The sequence below is a fragment of the Pantherophis guttatus genome, chromosome 2, assembly GCF_059756535.1.
Source record: "Pantherophis guttatus breed Tessera chromosome 2, ASM5975653v1, whole genome shotgun sequence".
In the NCBI taxonomy this organism is placed as follows: domain Eukaryota; kingdom Metazoa; phylum Chordata; class Lepidosauria; order Squamata; family Colubridae; genus Pantherophis; species Pantherophis guttatus.
In genome coordinates, this window is record NC_142064.1 from 85807232 (window position 1) to 85826607 (window position 19376).

General features: G+C 38.8%; 1 protein-coding gene across 2 annotated transcripts in view; it reads right to left on the bottom strand.

The window, feature by feature from the left end:
• Positions 1 to 19376, bottom strand: part of RIGI (RNA sensor RIG-I) — a 35892-nt gene that overhangs the window by 7461 nt on the left and 9055 nt on the right. For both annotated transcript variants that reach the window (XM_034410558.3, XM_034410559.3), the window contains exons 5-14: positions 18991 to 19128; positions 17181 to 17288; positions 16095 to 16245; positions 13781 to 14039; positions 10250 to 10412; positions 8349 to 8450; positions 6325 to 6482; positions 3473 to 3608; positions 1789 to 1937; positions 1230 to 1320 (exon numbers count right to left, since the gene is read on the bottom strand). In XM_034410558.3, the coding sequence (XP_034266449.2) occupies positions 1230 to 1320; positions 1789 to 1937; positions 3473 to 3608; positions 6325 to 6482; positions 8349 to 8450; positions 10250 to 10412; positions 13781 to 14039; positions 16095 to 16245; positions 17181 to 17288; positions 18991 to 19128 (1455 nt within the window). The remainder of the gene's footprint in view (positions 1 to 1229; positions 1321 to 1788; positions 1938 to 3472; positions 3609 to 6324; positions 6483 to 8348; positions 8451 to 10249; positions 10413 to 13780; positions 14040 to 16094; positions 16246 to 17180; positions 17289 to 18990; positions 19129 to 19376) is intronic.

Genomic DNA, 19376 nt, shown 5'->3' on the forward strand with positions numbered 1-19376 from the left:
CTCTGCTAAACAAATAATTCCCTCAACACTGTCAAACTATTTACTAAGTCTGCACTACTATTAATCTTCTCATCATTCCCATCACCCATCTCCTTCCACTTATGACTGTATGACTGTAACCTTGTTGCTGGTATCCTTAAGATTTATATTGACTGTTTCCCTATGACTATCATTGTTGTACCTTGTTGTACCTTCTTGACGAACATATCTTTTCTTTTATGTACTCCGAGAGCGTATGCACCAAGACAAATTCCTTGTGTGTCTAATCACACTTGGCCAATAAAAGAATTCTATTCTATTCTATTCTATTCTGACCATTCCAGGATCCACATGGTCCTATGATCAAAATCTGGATGCCTAGCAATTGGCATATTTATGAGGGTTGCAGTATCTTGAAGTCATGTGATCACCTTTGGTGACCGTCTAACAAACAAAGTCAACGGGGGAGCCAGATTCACTTAACAACCTATGATGTACTACTTTGTGCATAATGAACCCAATCTTAGATATGTTTCTTTATCCATAAAAGAGAGTAGCAACTAAGGATCCAATTAAGGTCGTCTTGGCCTTTATATATTTTGAGAGAGGCAATGGGGAAAAAATGTTCAAAATTGTTTTAATAGTTCCTCTGAAATTCAAATAATTGCTAAAAGCTGAAAATGTATATAAAGAATGCATTAAATTAATAGATCTCAAAAACTTTGGTTTCTTATGAACTAACTCACGTGATATACTTGTATAGAAGATCTTGGATAATTTCTGTTTAGGAAACTTTTATTTCATATTGAAATATAGTTTCACATTTTAGTTATCGTGAGTTTCACTACCGGTAACCCTCAATTTACCATTTGTTTTGTGACCATCTGAAGTTACAACAATATTGAAGACAGTGACTTATGCCTGGTCCTTGCACTTACAACTATCACATGATCCCCATGATCACGTCATCAAAATTCAGATGCTTGACAACCAGCATGCATTTATGATGGTTACAGTGTCCAGGATCATGTGATCACTATTTGGGACTGTCCTAGAAGCTAAAGCACTGGAGAAGCTGGTTTCATTTAATGACTGCCATGATTCGCTTACCAGGCATGGCAAAAAGAGTTGTCAAATCAGACATGACTCACTTAACAATCACCTTGATTAGTAATAGAAATTCTGGTTCCACTTGTGGCCATACGTTGAGTACCATCCCCAACCTATACAGTCCATCCAAGTTGCCTCACCTGTACAGTGGTTTCTTTTCCCACGTCCTATCAGTGCCTGTGGCTTCAGATGCTTAAGTTCAGGTGTTTCTTCTATCCAATTCTTCAATGCCTGTAAAATTAATTTGTGACAATAGGGATCCAAGTTTCAATTGGCACATTTGGCTGGCATGATTGTGCGTAGCCCTTTGTACATAATCACAGAACCTTTGGAAATATCTTTACACTTACATTTTAATAATAATAATAAGCACATTCCTTAACATTGGAAATTCCACTCCCAGTTTCTGTTCTGAGGACTTACCTGTAATTTCTTTTTCATCACCAACACCGTAACAGCAAAAACAAGGAGGGGGAAATGCCAAAATTGACCCTACCCATTCTTATGATGCTACCAGGTGAGCAGAAGGCCTTCAGCAGCTCACCAGCTAGTTAGAAGAGTGCATTGTGCTCCCATTCCAGGGGAAATTCTCCACCCATCTCAAAACACAGGTAAACTGATCTTAAATGCTAAGCCACACATAGCAGAAAACAGGGTCGGGGGAAATTCCACTTGCTCCATATTGGAAGAGTTTCTTACTGCCAGCAGTGCTCTTGTCTTCACAAAGAGAATAGTGCGTGTCTCAGGGTTGACATGATATGCCTCTCCCAAAATCTCTGTAATATCTTCCAATTTTGGGTTTTCATTCGATTCATCCTCGGAAGCAGCAGTGAGTTCTAGCAAATTAACTAGGAGGAAAAAATGCAATTATCTAAGGATGGATAAGGAAAGGAACACCTTCCCTACAAAACTATAACCTAACACCGTATAGATAAATAATTACATTTTATTGTACTTGTTTGTATAGGTAGTTAGCTGCATTTCTAAAGGATTCAAAAATCATCTACAATAATTTTGCATTTCACCTTTCACCCAGGGCAGTATGGATCAGGGTTTTTTTTTTTTTTAATTCTTGGAACTGGTTTATGATAAAGTTTTATCAGTTCCCTCTCTCTCTCTCCCACCCACCCTCCCTCTCCCTCCCTCCCTCTCTTTCTTCCTGAGCACTGGTCTGTTCTATGTTTTGACCTAATTCTCAGTGAGACAAGTATGATCACTTAATACCCACTTAATAATTAAAAAATTGTAAGTTATTACTGCAAAGCTACAGTAGCCTTTTCCATGCCATTCTATTTTTCTATAATACAGGGAACTACCGTATTTTTTGCAGTATAAAACGCTCCAGACTATAAGACGCACCTACCTTTTTTGGTGAGGAAAACAAGAAAAAGAAATCTGCCTCCCAACAATTTTGCCTCATTGCAACAAACAGCAAATAGCCTGTTTTACTTTCATTTTCGCTTTCAGCATAGCTTGATTAGCACAAGAAAAAAAAATCTGCTCCCAGCAATTTACCTCCTTGCAGCAAGCAGCAGAGGTCCATCGGAGGCCAAAAATCAACTTCTGCTAATTAGGCTGTGCTGAAGCTGAAACAAGCTGTTTCTTCTTGCTGCTTGCTGCAAGGAGGTAAACTGCTGGGAAACAGAGCCCAAAGGGTGGGGGCCAGTAGGTGGGCGGGGCTACATTCGGTGTATAAGACACACCTAAATTTTCACCCCCTTTTAGGGGGGAAAAAGGTGCATCTTATACTCCGAAAAATACGGTAACTGGTAATATATCAACAATCAACCATATGAACCTGCACTTGAAAATGATAAAATTAGGCAGCCAACACAATTTCCTTTTTTTTTTTCAAAACCAGCCCCTTATTTTCAACATGTACAATTGCATTTCGTTGGGATCTGCCAATACCTTAAACCCTTCTTGCATATACCTTCCACAGAAATAAAAATAAACTTAAGTTCACTTTACAGATCCATCAGGTATGCTACTACAAGATTTAAATCTCTGATTTGCTCTTTTGTTTACTTAAGAGTCCCTCTGTTAGGGAAATGGGCAGTTAAAAAGGAGAGAGAGACAGATATATAGATAGAAAGGGAGAGGATAAAAAGGGAGAGAGATAGATAGATAGATAGATAGATAGATAGATAGATAGACAGACAGACAGACAGACAGACAGACAGACAGACAGACAGACAGAGAGAAAGAGAGAGAGTTGATAAATATTGTTTGAGGATTGAAGTATTACTGGAAGACAGGACAGTTATATTCCTTATTGCTTCTAATACATTTTGAAAGTCAAGCTTCTCTGTTTGAATAGACAGAAGTTTGACCTATCAAAGCAATATGAATGTAGGGCCTTTTTAAAATACATATAAAGCACCTTCAAAATTTGAAGCCAGCTGATGTTCAATATCATCAAAGTTGCTATTGTTGATATCCTCAAAATAATCCTTCAGATAAACCAAAGCATCTTTGGTTCGGGCATCTTCATTGATGATTAAGGCATCATTGTATTTCTGTGATTAAAAAATATTATTTACATTGTTTTTATACCATGAAAAGGTCATTCTGAAAGCATGGCAGCAAACAACACTCAGGAGGGGAAAGGGAAGGGAAGCCCTTACAACCACATGAGGTCTTCATTTAATGACGGCCATAGGGACTGCTGGAAATAGCTAAGCCACACAGTCCTGTGACATCACCCTTTACGACCTGGTCCCAATTGCTATTGTAACCCGAGGACTACCTGTAGCGATGTGACCTATTTCAAACTTGAATCATTTTGAATTCAATGACTTGCTTGAATCACCTTTCACATCTGAGACACATTCTGAAAGTTCAAAGCAGCCTCATTCAAACCTAAAGCAACTGATTTGAACTCCAAATGCAGCATTTCAAAGGAGAAACCCTTCCAATTCACTAGACTGGAATTGCCCTTTTTCGGCAAAGTTTTTTTTTTTAAACATTTTGAGGTAAAACTTTTCCTCAAAGTTTTAAACATTTTGAGGAAAGACTATTGGTAGTCTTTCACTTATGACAGCTCACTTAGTGACCATTTGAAGTTAAAATGGCACTGAAAAAAGGGACTTGGGACCATTTTTCACACTTATGACCCTTGCAGCATCTCCATGGTCACATGACTTACATTTGGATGCTTGACAACTGACCCACATTTATGTTGGTTGCAGTGTCATGGGGGTCAGGCGATCCCCTCTTGCGACCTTCTGAACAAGCAAAGTCCATGGGGAAGCCAGATTCATTTAACAACCGCGTTACTGATTTAACAACTGCAGTCATTCACTTAACAAATGTGGCAAGAAAAGTCATAAAATGGGGCAAAAATTCACTAAACAAATTTCTCACTTAGCAACATAAATTTTGGGCTCAATTGTGGTCGTAAACTGAGGACTACCTGTACCTGATTGTAAGCAAAACAACCCAGAATGCAACACAATCATTTTGAGCAGGATGAGTTACATGTACTGGTGCTTGGTGCAGTCATCTGACACTTGTAACAAACCAAGGTACTATTAAATTTAAATTTACCGACAAAGAAATAAAGGGAGACAAGTATAGCTATTTCAAGCTGTTTAGCTCTAATCAGCTAGCCATATACCCTTCTGGGATTCGAACCTGGGCCACCTGAATATTAGGCAGATGTATTAACCTCTAGGCCATGGGCTCTCCTCACTTTGTCAACTGTACCACAGGAGAGATTAAGTGTTTTTATTATTTATTTTATTATTTATTTATTTTATTAGTTCGATTTACATGCCGCCCTTCTCCGGAGACTCAGGGCAGCTTACAATGCATTAAGCATTAGCCTTCATACTTTTGTATATACCTGTTTAGTAGGGCTTTTTGGGCTCCCCTGAGCTGTGTTCTATTTTATACAAAGTCAGCTTATTGCCCCCACAAACCGGGTCCTCATTTTACCTACCTTGAAAGGATGGAAGGCTGAATCAACCTTGAGCCTGGTGAGAACTGAACTCGCAGTAATTGCAGGCAGCTGGCAGCTAAGTGCTACTTTAACAGCAGTTCAGTCTGCTGCGCCACCAAGGCTCCTTGGTGGCGTAGGTTGTACTTTCCACTGAGTACAGCCTGGTACAGCTGACAAAATGAAGAGAGCCTGTAGCCTAGAGGTTAATACATTTGCCTAATATGCAGGTGGCTCGGGTTCGAATTCCAGAAGGGTATGGATAGCTGATGAGAATTATACTCATAAATTTAAATTTAACACAAAATACCATATTTTTCAGAGTATAAGACGTACTTTCCCCCCCCTAAAAGAGGGTGAAAATTTGGATGCTGTCTTATACATAGAATGTAGCCCCGCCCACCTGCCAGCCCCCACCCTTTGGCCTCTGCCTCCCAGCAATTTGCCTCCTTGCAGCAAACAGCAAGTTTCAGTTTCAACACAGCCTGATTAGCACAAGCAGCTGATGTCGGTTGAATTGGCCTGCGACCATCAGCTGTTTCAGGCTGCAGGGATTGCCATTGCCTATTGCCACCTCTGTGCACCCCATTTTTGGCCTCCGTATCCCATTTTTGGCCTCTGCGTGCCTATTCCAATCCCCGCCGCCCAGAATGGGCGGAAAATGGGGTGTGTGGAGGTGGCAATAGGCTATGGCAATCCCAGCAGCCTGAAACAGCTGATCGTTGGGAGGCCGATCCAACTGACAATCAGCTGCTTGTGCTAATTAGTTTGTACTGAACTGAAACAGGCTGTTTGCTGTTTGCTGCAAGGAGGCAAATTGCTGGGAGGCAGAGGCAGATTTTTTTTTCTTGTTTTCCTCCCCCAAAAAAGGTAGGTGCGTCTTATAGTCTGGAGCATCTTATACTCCGAAAAATACAGTAGCTTGTCATGGAAACCTGCGAAAGCTCCTGGATTGGGGCTGAAAGCCGAAAGCCGAAGCAGTGCTCTGTTCCATATTTGGGTAGACCAGGTTGCACCGATAGACTGGTCTCACCGGAAAAACACTTAAACCAAGTTACTCTTAATACACTGTTGACTAAAGTAATGCCAAACATTAGGAAACAAGACAGGAGAAACACAGCTCAAGGGCAATAGAGCAGGGGTGTCAAACTCACGGCGTCATGTTGTCGTCACATATCACTTTTTCCCCTTTCACTAAATCAGAGCGTGACGCATGCAGCCCATAAGTTTGACACCCCTGCAATAAAGTAACAAGGCAAGAGAAATGGTTGCTTCCCAAGATGGAAGTTACCCACCCGGAGGTGCTCCGTGCAAATAAAAAGAGCTCTGCAGACTCGGCTCTCGTCTTCCTTATTTGGTAACTGTAACACCACACCTTTCTTCTGCACGTCGACGATCCACTGCTCATATTTTTGGGTCCCATAACATTGGTTCTTCATCACAGACAAGTCATCTAATGGAGAAGGAAAGATTTTTTTAAAAAAAAAACGTACTGAAGGCCTACAATGAAAAGCAGAGATAACTCTTTATTCACGTTCTGATTCAAGGCGTGTTGTAACCTACAGTACTATATATTGTATTGTTCTATGCCAGGCTAGAACATATGGTCTCTATCACTGCATGCTGGCCTTTGACAAGGTGGTGAAGACATGGATGTTAATGGCACTCTGGTGTGGTTGTCTATGATTTATGAGATATTTTTTTTATTGGGGGGGCCTTAATTTTGTCTTTTTTCTTTAAACTGATAATGGTTCTTTTATTCTCCTTTTCCACCCATGCATATTTGTTACAGAAATAATTAAATGCTGTATACATTAGATTGCACATAAGAGTATTGTGTGGTATGGACTTCTTCTACCATCACGTCATTTTGAGCTTTGTGTAATTTAATATTCCCTCCCATTATTAGTCACTTATTTCTACTCCATTGTGTTATATTCCATCTTACGGTGTCTGAGAAAATCTTAAGTCTGCTGCTCACTGGAGAACAGCATCTGCTAGAGATTCAGATGGCCCCCACCAAAGGCCTGGTTGTTTTCTTGGGCTTTTGGATCAGGTTAGGCAAGAACTGCTGTAATCTATGTGGATTTTTGGTGAATAGGATTGTTCACCCTTGGGAACAGGAGTTGTACTTGTGTATTTTTAATGCTTGTATGCCTCCCGTTGTGAAATAGAAATAAAATTATTCTATTCTATTCTATTCCCAGAATTACCTGTGTCAGAGGCAGTGGTGGGATTCAGCCAGTTCGCACCACTTCGGGAGAACAGGTTGTTAACTTTGTGAGCAGTTTGGTGAACTGGTTGTTGGAAGAAATCATTAGGGCAGAGAACCGGTTGTTAAATTATTTGAATCCCACCACTGGTCAGAGGGGTGAGCCACATAAATAAGTAAAATAAATACTGCACTGTCCACACTGTATGATAGTCTAAATTGGATGGAAACATAAACATGATAGATTAAAAGATAGATAATAGAGAAATAATAGATGATGGATGGATGGATGGATGGATAGTGATAGAGAGATAAGAGACAGATGTGTGAGAGAGAGAGAAAGAGGGAGAGAGGGAGAGAGAAAATATGTGTTTTGAGTTCTCTTTAGGATTATGGCGCAGTATGTGACATTATGTCTTGTGTTAGGTAAGTTTGTATTGCTTAGTACTGTGTTTTATGTACTATATTTAATATTCTAAGCAGTAATGTGAATTGTACAGCATAACAATAGCACTTAACACTTATATATCACTTCATTGTGCTTTACAGCCCTCTCTAAGTGGTTTACAGAGTCAGCATATTGTCCCCAGAAATCTGAGTCCTCATTCTACCGACCTTAGAAGAAGGGAAGGCTGAGTCAACCTTGAGCAGGTCAGAATCAAACTGCTGGCAGTTGGCAGAATTATCCTGCAATACTGCATTCTAACCACTGCACCACCGCAATCCTCTTAATGTGAATTGTATAACACGGTATACTTCAATGTGCAGTTTATACTATTTTGAAGTGAAAATGCAGCTGTATTATGCACTGTGGAATATATTATGTATACAAAGTCTATTTTATTACAGAGCTACATCGTACAGTGAACTGAATTATAATTTTTGGGATGAATGGTGTTAATTGTACTATGTAATGTTTAATGTATCTATGTAATGTATGTGTGTGTATCTATATGTACATGTATATACACATCTTATTTAAAAAATAATGCTCTTAGAAAGAGACAGCTTTTGATCAGGTCGTAGGAAAAAATGATGAGTTTACAAAACTATGTTACTTCAATGGAGCATATAACTGACATCACCAAGCAATCTCAATTGTCTTACCAATAGGATAAAATTGTCTTGCTAGAGCCTCTGCTTTCGACATCATCTGAGATACAATATCTACAAAGCGATTTTGTGGTCGAGACCCAACGAGTCTAATAACTACAGTAAAAAAAGAAAAAGAAAAAAGAAACTGCCATTCTTAGTGTGTTATTATTTAATTATTCTAAAATTATTGCAGGTCTTTTGTTCAAGAAAAGATTAAAGATTTCTTAGAATGTGGGGAACTAATTTATTATGTTACCTTTTTAAATACTTTTGTCCTTCGGAGATACATCTATAATCCCAATATACTAGCCACCAAGTATATTGCAGCGGTTGTTACCTGACACAACAACATGAGACTCAATATGTTTGTTTTTCAAAAGGCAGATGCTCTAGAGGTATAGCTAGCCTAGTTCTGCTGAACAAACAAAACCGAATGAAACTTGGAAGCACTTTAGATTATAACTTATTCTTGCATACGTTTTCATAAGGTAGAGTCCACTTCATCAGATGCATGGAAGATAGGTAGTCCTAGACTTACAACAGTTCATTTAGCGACCGTTTGAAGCATGAAGGGCATACACATAGCTCCATTTGCACAAGCGGCGGGCTCAAGCATTCGCCACTCCTGCAAATGGAGCATGCATGTGCCTGCCCGCCATTTTTGCAGCCCAGTTCCAAGAGTTTCAAGGCCCGCTAGTGGGCCATGGTCCAGGGTTTGGGGATCTCTGATATAGTACATCCACTATGACTCTTCAGAATGGGTTATCCAATTATGGGTTCATCTCACTGAGAGATGGGTTCTATGGCAGTTCATCCTAATATCAAGTCTCAACAGAACTATGAAATGAAAGTGTCTGGAAAGCAATCCAATCTGAACTACAGGTAGATTGACACCAGATTTCATGGGCATTCCTCACACCTATTTGCAGCAGAGAGAAACGTGAGACAAATACGGTTGTGCGATGTTAAAGTATTTCCTTCATTACACAAAAAAAGTTTCGTAGCGTGAATTTCTGAGGAACAAGATTCGTGTACGTGACTGTTCGTGCTTTTCTTGGAGGCAACCATTTAGCCACGATGAGAACAAAATGCAGCCCCATACCTGCCTATTCCTATTCACATATATCTCCTCTTATTTTGGAGGGGTGGAGGCACTGGAGGGAGGCAGCATAAAAATTCCAGCATAATTGCATTGTAAGGGATTTCAAAGTTAAAAGTGGTCATGACAGGTGACCTTGAAAGGGTTCTTTATGACCAATAAACACTCCCAGCCCTTATAAATTTGTTTGCCTCTTCCACGGTCATATGATCTTGACTTGGGTGGCCTGGCAACCTGTTCACACTTATGACCAGTTGTTAAGCGCCTTGCAATCCCGGGATTGTCATTTGCAATCTTCTCCGCTGGCTTCCCCAGAAAGTCAGTGGGGAAGCTGGCAGGGAATATTGCAAGCTGAGGGGACTCCCTCTCATCTCTGGGAGCTGCCTGCCTACTGGGGGATAATCTCAGCTCTGCCCCCACAAAGATGAGATTTGCAGCTTGCAATGAATTTCTCCTCCTTTCCATTTTCTGTTGGGCTCCAGAAAAAGAGCTAAAAGCATTAAGGTTTTAAAATCTTCAGGATTTTAGCTCTGTTTCTGCAACCTGAAGGGTTCCCCTCCATCAAATCTCCTTATCTGAGAATCCTTCTGCTTAATGACCTAGGATATCACTTATTAACTGCAACCAGCGGTGCTGCGATTACAGGCCTCACTGAAGCAGTCATGAAGCAGTGGTTGTCTCACTTAATGACCCTTTTGCTTAACAACTGAGTTTCCAGTCCCAAGTATGGTCATTAAACTGAAGAATTACATGTACTTTTTAAAAAAAAATTACTACTTGTATTCCAAAAGAGAGAATTAGAATGCAGGCTCACTTTTTTCAGGTTTATGAACAATTTCTTCTAGGTCCTTTACGTTCTTTCTGACTGTTGAGATCACTTCAATATTGAGTGAAGCACAAATCTTGCAGATGTAGTCTATGGCCTCACCTACGTTTTTGGCATTGCCAATGCCAGGGGAAGCGGTCAATCCTACAATCTGAATAATTAAAATACATTCACATTCACTTTAAAGCAGTAGAACCACCCATCAATTAAGACAGTAAAACATGAAAAGAAAGAACAACAAGAAAAAAAAGAGGCAATGTTATTTCATTATTTTCTATTTTCACTGGCCACTTATAGCTTTTCCTGGTAGAGATCAACTGAAATCAGTAATGACCTCTTAATTTTATTCAAAGAAATACCAGTACTAGTATTAAATACAGTAATTACAATTTAAATTAATATCTTAGATTCTTTACATAAAAATACTCCATCATGGCATTTAGAAATTAAGTTTTAGAAGATGTATATTTTTGTTACTTTCTATCTTGTTTCTCATTAAAAACAGTTCCAAATCAACCTTGCCTCGAAACATTTTGGGTGCTCCATTACTGGAGGCTTTCAAAGAGACTAGACAGCCATTTGTCTGAAATGGTGTAGGGCAGGGGTGTCAAACTCACGTTGTCACATAATGTATTGGGACTTTTTTTCCCCCTTCACTAAACCTGGTGTGGGCGTGGCCAGCGCACGACCCATCCGGCCAATGGGCCAGAAGTTTGACAGCCCTTGTGTAGGGTCTCATGATCAAGCAGGGGGTTGGACCCTTCCAACTCTATTATTCTATGTTCTAAATCTTACTGTCAGTCATTTGAAATAGGCCAGGTCAATAAAGACGAATGGTTGGAATTTCAAGAATGCTTTTTATTGTTGTTGAGGTATTATAACAGAATCTTGAAAGCCTGCCAGACTTTTCTTTAAAAATCAAGATGATTTTGAGTTTCTTTCTCACACTTTCTCCTTTCCCAGGAATATTCTTTTCTGAAATTCTTCCTCCCCTTGCCATTCCCAGCATCCAATCTACAGAATATACCATTGCATTTATTTTCATTTATTTAAAAGGGGAATACATTTCTAGGATAAATAGCAAAACACTGTTAGATGCTACTCGTGGATCAAATCATCAGTTTCTAATCCCAGAAATTATCAGATTTTTATCCATGTAGCCATCCGGAGTCAGGTACAATTCAAAGGTGTGTAACAACAATATTTCTAATTGTTAGAAAAATTTCTTCCAGTTAATGTCGTGGCGCTATCGGACACAAAGAGCGGGACTCTGTGAACTCGCACCGAATCCCTTCCCTGGAGGGCCCCATAAGGTACTAAAGTCATCCTGTAGGGGTGAGAAAGAGTCGAGGGGTGCCCTGCAGGTTGCAGAGAGTGGCGGCTCCCCTGCTTGACCCAGGGCTAATTCCCTCTCATCCGACGAAGAGGAGAGGCAGCTATTATGGCTGCCATGAAGCTGGGGCAGCCGAAGAAACAAAGAATGTGCTGGAGCAGTGTGGGTGAACAGGCGAACAATTACAGCGAGACAAATCACAGACCTGAAAGAAAAGATTTTAAGAAGAGACCGCAAAACCTTTAAAAACTTACAAAGATTGGATCTCTAATTTTTATTGGCAATAAGGCATTTTAAAATTCTGGAATTACTTGTCAGAATTTTGATTATTTGTTTGAATAAACACAAACGGAACCTGTTAGAATTTGTGCAATGTTGAAGTTAAGCTGAAGGCGCTATGTACTGGTGAATGGAATAGACATTATACTCCTATAACCCTGGGGAAAATACTGATAAGACAGAGGCGAAAGTGGAAATAACACCTGGAGGACTGCTGTGCTATCTACTGCTCTATACTTATCTACTCCATGACTACTGGAGCTCTAATGGTGAGAACACGGAAGACATCTAATCCAGATCCTCTGGAGGCTTGGCAGCAAAAAGATAGTAGAGATGGAAGAAATACTTAGGTTAAACAGGAAAGATGTAGAGATGAAGACCCAAGGGAGGAATTTGGGAGGCAAGTCAAAAAATGAATAAGAATTGAAATATTAAAACAGGCAAGAGATGATGGATAGAGGAAATATTTTGTAACACAAGATTGGCTTTACTAGGAGCTAGAACAGAGGCAGAAACAAGAAATAGAGGGAATATTATTATACATATTTTTATATAATATACTAAAAGTAATAGCTAGATGTAAAGATTAGATGTTGAAAGATGGTGGCATTATGTATGTTTTAATATTGTTATTGCCATTCGAATGGGGGACTAAAATGCTGAACAACTAAATAATGAAGGCCTATATTTTAACACAAATATGTATAACATTACAATTACATAAGTATGATCTAAGTAACAAATATTAATACTATCATTACTATTTGTATTCAAATGAATGATACCCAGATGCCTCACTGTTCATGTATTGATATTGATGTATATTCAAAAATTTTAAAAAAAATTTAAAAAGAAAAATTTCTAACAATATTTCTTGAATATTTATTCTAGGGGTGGACAATTAATCCTCCACATGTTGCCAAATTACAACTTCCAGTGCCTTTGATCATTAATTAAGTTAATGGAATTAAAGTTCAGCAATATTTTTGAAGCAATGCAATTTGCTTAGCTTTGCTTATGGCTTATCATTTGCTTAATATTAAGTTGCTATTTCCTGTTCTAACAAGTATATCAGCAATAATATATTTTAGAAAATAAGGCTCAAGTCTTGGAAGCAGAATGATGAACAGATCAATTGCAGACACATTTTGAATGCCAAGTTTGGCTCTTGAGTGTATTGACTGTGTTTATGATACTGGAATGACACTGTTGTTGTGGTTTCTTCCTAAAAGTCTCCTTATTTAAAATAACTAAGCAAGTACTTTTTTCAAAATGTCTTTCCATGTGTTTGGCACAATATGCATTACTTAATTGAACACGTAAACTGCATTCTTTTTGTTCATGGATTAAAATTTACCAAAGTCAGATTTTTTTTCCCAAAGTGAAGCTCAAATGATTACCGTATTTTTCAGAGTATAAAATGCACCTTTTCTCCCTAAAAGTGGGTGAAAATGTAGGTGCGTCTTATAGACTGAATTTAGGCGTTTTTGGCCTCCCAAACCCTCTGTGCGCCATGTTTTTACCCTCTCCGTCCCCCAGAAAACGGGCCGTGCAAAGCACTGCAGAGTGCTTCTGGGGGTCGGGGAGGGTGAAAAAGCGACACGCAAAGGCCAAAAAATATTTTTTTTCTTGTTTTCCTCCTGTAAATTTAGGTGCATCTTATAGTCCAGTGCGTCTTATAGTTTGAAAAATATGGTATGTTATTTAAGAATAGAGTGGGAGACAAAGTGGATCTCTGCCACAATATTGTCAGACTGAATGTCTCCTGGAGTACAGATGTGCATGCTATCTTCTTGAGAAGTTCAACGTTTTTCATATTGTCTTCATGTATTAGAAGAGGATACACAACTTACTAACAACGACATATTTCTTTTAACAACATGTGAAAGCTCCCCGTATTATCTTACCTGAGGCAACGAGCATGCACCTTGCTTCAGTTTAAGGTCCAAGTACTTAGACATTAACATATTGTACGGGTTATTCCCCGTAGTGTTGTGGCACTCATCGAATATCATCAATGTGAATATTGAAAGAGAACGAATTGTCCCATTATTCAGAGAGTTCAAAAGAGTCTGGGGCGTCATGACAATAATATCATTCTGATCAATAACTATGTCTGCAGGAGTCAAGAAAGCATTTTCCCCACAGATGCCTGCAATGTTGTAGCTGCAAGAAAAGAGACAGATACTTCTCAGAACACCATCAACCCTGTTTAAGCCTTCGATCTAAAACTGCAAAATTAGAGAATATATATATTACAAACTATTTTAAAAATACGAGTTCCAGGTATATTAGTAAAAGAAGCAGCAGACATACTGCGAACTCCGGAACTTTAAGATTTTAAAATTTTAAAAGAATTAAAATTTTATTTTACTAAGCTTTCGTCAGCCATCTGCTGACATTGTCAGAATATTAAATTACCATTAAAGAGATCTCTGCATTATATGCCATTAATCAATTTAGCCCTTGCGTGTAATAGGCCCTTTCAGCCATCTCCCACTTGTAATCAGCTGTGTTGTTTTTGCTGTCGTCATGCTGGATGATGGAGGCTTGATTCCTACTGTTTCCTCCTTCCTAGCTTGCTTATCAGTGTGGGGTGATGTTAGCCTGTAGTTATTGCGATTTGTTGCCTTGTCTGTGACCTCATGGTCAGCCAGGTTTGTTTCTCATTAATCCTATCTGTTGCAGTTTGAGACAGCCCTGCCGGGTTGCTCCATGTTTGGTCAGGACCAACCGTGCCTTGAGGCTGAGTCTGCATGCCCAGAGGTGGAGGGTGGAGGGTGTATATATATATATATACACACCGTATATTTTTCAGAGTATAAGACGCACCTTTTTCCTCCCTAAAAGGGGGTGAAAATTTAGGTGCGTCTTATACACCGAATGTAGCCCCGCCCACCCACTGGCCCCCACCCTTTGGTCCCTGCCTCCCAGCAATTTACCTCCTTGCAAGCAAACAACAAAAAAAAAAACAGCTCCTTTCAGCTTCAGCCTAATTAGCACAAGTTGATTGGATCGGCCTCCCGACTCTCAGCTGATTTGCTCTCAGCTGTTTTGCGCAGGGCTCTGCTGCTTGCTGCAAAGAGGTAAATTGCTGGAGCAGATTTTTTTTTCCTTGTGCTAATCAAGCTATGCTAAAAACAAAAATGAAAGTAAAGCAGTCCGTTTGCTGCAAGGAGGCAAAATTGCTCAGAGGGAGAGGCAGATTTCTTTTTCTTCTTTTCCTTACCAAAAAAGGTGATGTGTCTTATACTCTGGTGCGTCTTATACTCCGAAAAATACGGTATATAGACAAACACACATAATTACTCAGGAATTGGTCATATCTGATCAATTAGCTTTTTTATAAAAATTGCAACATAGGTGCTTATCACATATACGACACACTTTATACATTATGAAGCAAACTGCTGTTCCAGACATTGATTTCAAAGCAGGGTGGATTTGATTTAAGTTATGATTTAAATCACTAGTAAAAAGGCTTGATTTAAATCAACTCGATTTAAATCATAATTTTAAAGAGCAACTGTCATCTCTGTCCCGCAGCGGCTCCTCCTCTGACCTGCTGTTGACTCACCGACAGTCCCAATATTGCAGAATACACAGCCTGATGATGCATAACTAAGCTCCATTTCATGCTGAATAAACTAAATTAGTAATGTATCTTAAATAGAAAAATATCTTTAAATATGATTTTTACTCCAAAAGCGTTTTATTAAAATAAATTTAATAAAAATCAAAAAAATCTGATTTAAATCAAAAAAATCCGATTTAAATAAAAAAAATCCAATTTAAATTTTAAAAATCCGATTTATATTTTTAACTGCATGAGCACATTCCATTTGCACAAGTGGACGGCAGTGTGCCTGCTGTTCACACAAATGGAGCTGTGCACACAGGCACACTTCCCTGCTGCCTTGGCAGGACCATCTCCTCTCTCCCTCTTCCACCAGTCTGCAAAACTGAAAAGGTTGGGGAACTCTGCTTTAGAGCAACAATCTAAAAAACTGGCTAAAAAAGACACTATTGCTATTATTTTAGAACTAGGAAACAACAGGAAATCTGCCCAGGACAGATTAAGACAGAGGTCCCCAAACTTGGCAGCTTTAAGACTTGTGGACTTCAACTCCCAGAATTCATAGCTGGCTGGAGAATTCTGGGAGTTGAAGTCCACAAGTCTTAAAGCTACCAAGTTTGGGGACCCCTGGACTAAGATCATACTCATTTTTGAAGTATTCATAGAAGACTTTCTTTTGTTGTTCATAAACTGGAACTTTTGTAGTGAGGAAGACCACTTTTCCTGTCTGCCCAGCAGGCCTGTTGCAGAGATGATGCTGACATATCATAATAGACACAAGAGTCTTCCCAGATCCTGTAAAAATGAATAAAGGCTGGTTGGACGCATTTGGAAGCAATGGCCTAAAAATTTGAACTACAAGCTGGCAAGTTCATACAGAGGGTCCCTCTTATGAAGGACATCACAACTGGGACAGGAAACTCCAACACGGAAAATCTCTTACCCTAACAGGTTTATTTCCCCTACAGTTATTGAATTGTTGCAGTTGTTAAGCAAAACGTATCACTATGACACATGCTTTTATTTGCTTATTGCAAGCCAGTTGAAAATCACACAATTAGTGATCACATGTCTGTGGGATACTGTGAAGGTTGTAAATGGTCACAAAGCTTTTTTTTTTTTTAATGCAGTTTTACCTTTCAGTATTTGCTAAACAAGGCAGTTATGTAGTGAGGACTACCCATACTCCATAGTCATTATCTTACATGGCAATATTAACTAAATATTCCTTTCTAACCTGCTCCCTCAGTTGTAATATAATGCCATCTTTAAAAATTGTGCTATGAAGATTTTTGTGACGCACCATTTAAATATTATTTACTATTTAATATTATTGTGTATAGGAATCTTTTTTGCATATTTTCAAAGACATTTTCACTAAAACCATGATCTGTTCTTTAATACAACACAATTCTTCAGCATAAAAAAAGAGATGTTCAAGCTCAGATGGTATGGAAGAGTGAAACTTAGAATCCCTTTAAGCTTGGCAAAAAAAATGAGCCAGGGTTGTTTAGTATTCCTATAAAGGGATTATCAAGGTTTGATGATGGCACTAGCAAACCATTCAGATCTCCATCACAGCAAGAGGGGGGAAAATGTACGAGTTTTCTTTTTTTTTTTCCTCAGAAATTTATCTTATAGCTCTTCTTTTTTTTTAAATCAATAAATTTTCCAATCAGCAAGAAGCTTACTTCTATGGGTTACTGTAGTTCAGAGAAATATGATCTTACCAGTAGGGGCACAAATCATGGTGTGTTTGCCATTAATAGCAGGCTCAGCAAGTTCTATCTGATAGCTCCTTGGGTTCCTCAGAACGTATCTGGTCTGCTGGAAGGTATCTAGAAGAACAAGTGAAGAAAAGCACAGTGAAAAAATTGTAATACATATAAAATACAACGTATGTATGGCATGTAAAATGGAATATCTACTATAGCAATAGCACTTAAACTTACATACCGCTTCATAGTGCTTTACAGACTTCTTTAAGTGGTTTATAGTTAGAAGTTACAAGAGCACTGAAAAAAGTGACTTATGACCATTTTTTCACACTTAGGATGGTTGCAGTGCTCATCCCCATGGTCACATGATCAAAATTTGGACGCTTGGCAATCAGTTCATATTTATGACAGTTACAGTGTCCCAGGGTCATGTGGGATCACCTTTTTGCAACCTTCTGACTAGCAAAGTCAGTGGGGAAGCCAGATTCACTTTACAACCATGTTATTAACTTAACAACTACAGTGATTCACTTAACAACAGTGGCTGGAAAAAAATAATAAAATGGGGCAAAATTTACTTAATAATTGTCTCTTCATCAAGGCCATTAAATGTATTTTCTGTGAGGAAGAACCATAAGATCCCTTGGCTCTTGCAGAGATGGTGTCAGCTGGTAATTTCTGAAGAACCTTCTTCTATCATAGCTTGCCATTAAAAAAGGTAACAATTAGGGGTAGGTGTCCAAATTTACCTTGGTTTTCTTTACCCTCTGTATGTCTTTTTTCTTTTTTGTTAATTTAGACTGGCACAGAACTGATTAAAAGCAAATAACCATACATATAAAGTTGAAAACTTTTGCATGCATGTGTCATTTTGTACAATGATCTGTGAAAATGCTTATAGGCTGGGTGACTTGGTTTAAACATGGTGGTTAGAGCCTGAAGCAATTCTAAATAAAAGTATGAAGGCCTTTTTGTCTGATTCAAGGGGCAGAAATTGTGCTTATGCCCCATGTTCAATTGTCAAAAAGTAACATTTTTCAAAAGAAGAAAATACCCTGCAAGCTTTCTAATATAGGTCTGTGAAAGACACCTCCCAGAGAAAATGCTGAGGTGAAAATACACAGAATTTGTGCTAGGTACACTAGTCCTCTTAAAAGAGCTCTTGCTTCATCAACCATATTTGCATTCAAGCTATTTCAGAATAAGGGCCTTCACTGGCTCTGGCTGGTACTTCAAACTATGTTAAAGGTAAATGTAATTCATTTTAAAATAAATGAGTATTCTTTTGGTAATGAACCATTTCTATATTTAATCACATTAGAAAATGCCACAATATTCATCCACAAAGGGCTGTAGGGACAGCATTGAAATTTTTCAAGAAATATAAGTACCGCAGGCACCACCTTGGGCACCTGGTCATACCCTGTTTCCCCAATAATAAGTCCAATTGAACTTATTTTGACGCATGCACCAAAATAAGCCCTCCCCGAAAATGTTTAAACGCGGGTGCAGCCGGTCCCCGCCATTTCATCTGGTTAGGATTAGAGAGACAGAGCTGGAAATCAGGTAAGATGGCAAGAGGAGTCCTGTCTTGTGCCATGCACCCCAAAATAATAAGACCTCCCCAAAAATAAGGCCAAGCCCTTACTTTGGTGTTCAAAAAAATATAAGACAGGGTCTTATTTTCAGGGAAAGACGGTATTCCTCTGCCCTAAGTAAGTGACGACTTTTGGTAGTACAGATTCTTTCCTTGAGAAGCTACTAAATGTTTCCTAAAAGAATGCACAGAATTGAACCCAAGGCTGTTTTCCAACTGTCTTACCTGAAGCTGAACATGAATTCCCAGAAAGATTATCAGATTCTGCTTCTTCAGAAATTTGTATTTGAAAAACACAGCTGCTTTCATCTTCATTTTCCATTTCAACATCTGCATTATCATCTGAATGTGACACAGAGAAGTCTGTGGGAACGCAATATAAATATGTTCTAATGAATGGAGAAACACTGCAAGTTACCAATCTTAAACAATGTGGAAGGTCCTATTTGAATACTCTTGCTCAAGTGACTAAATTTCTACATACTTCTTTGTTTATATATTCATTGCATTTCTACCCCACCCATTTCACTAAGTGACACTAGTTGAGAGATTGGAGAGGAAGGGATTTCAAGAGTAAGCTGCTTTCTTTTCTTTTCAAAAGCAATGTGATT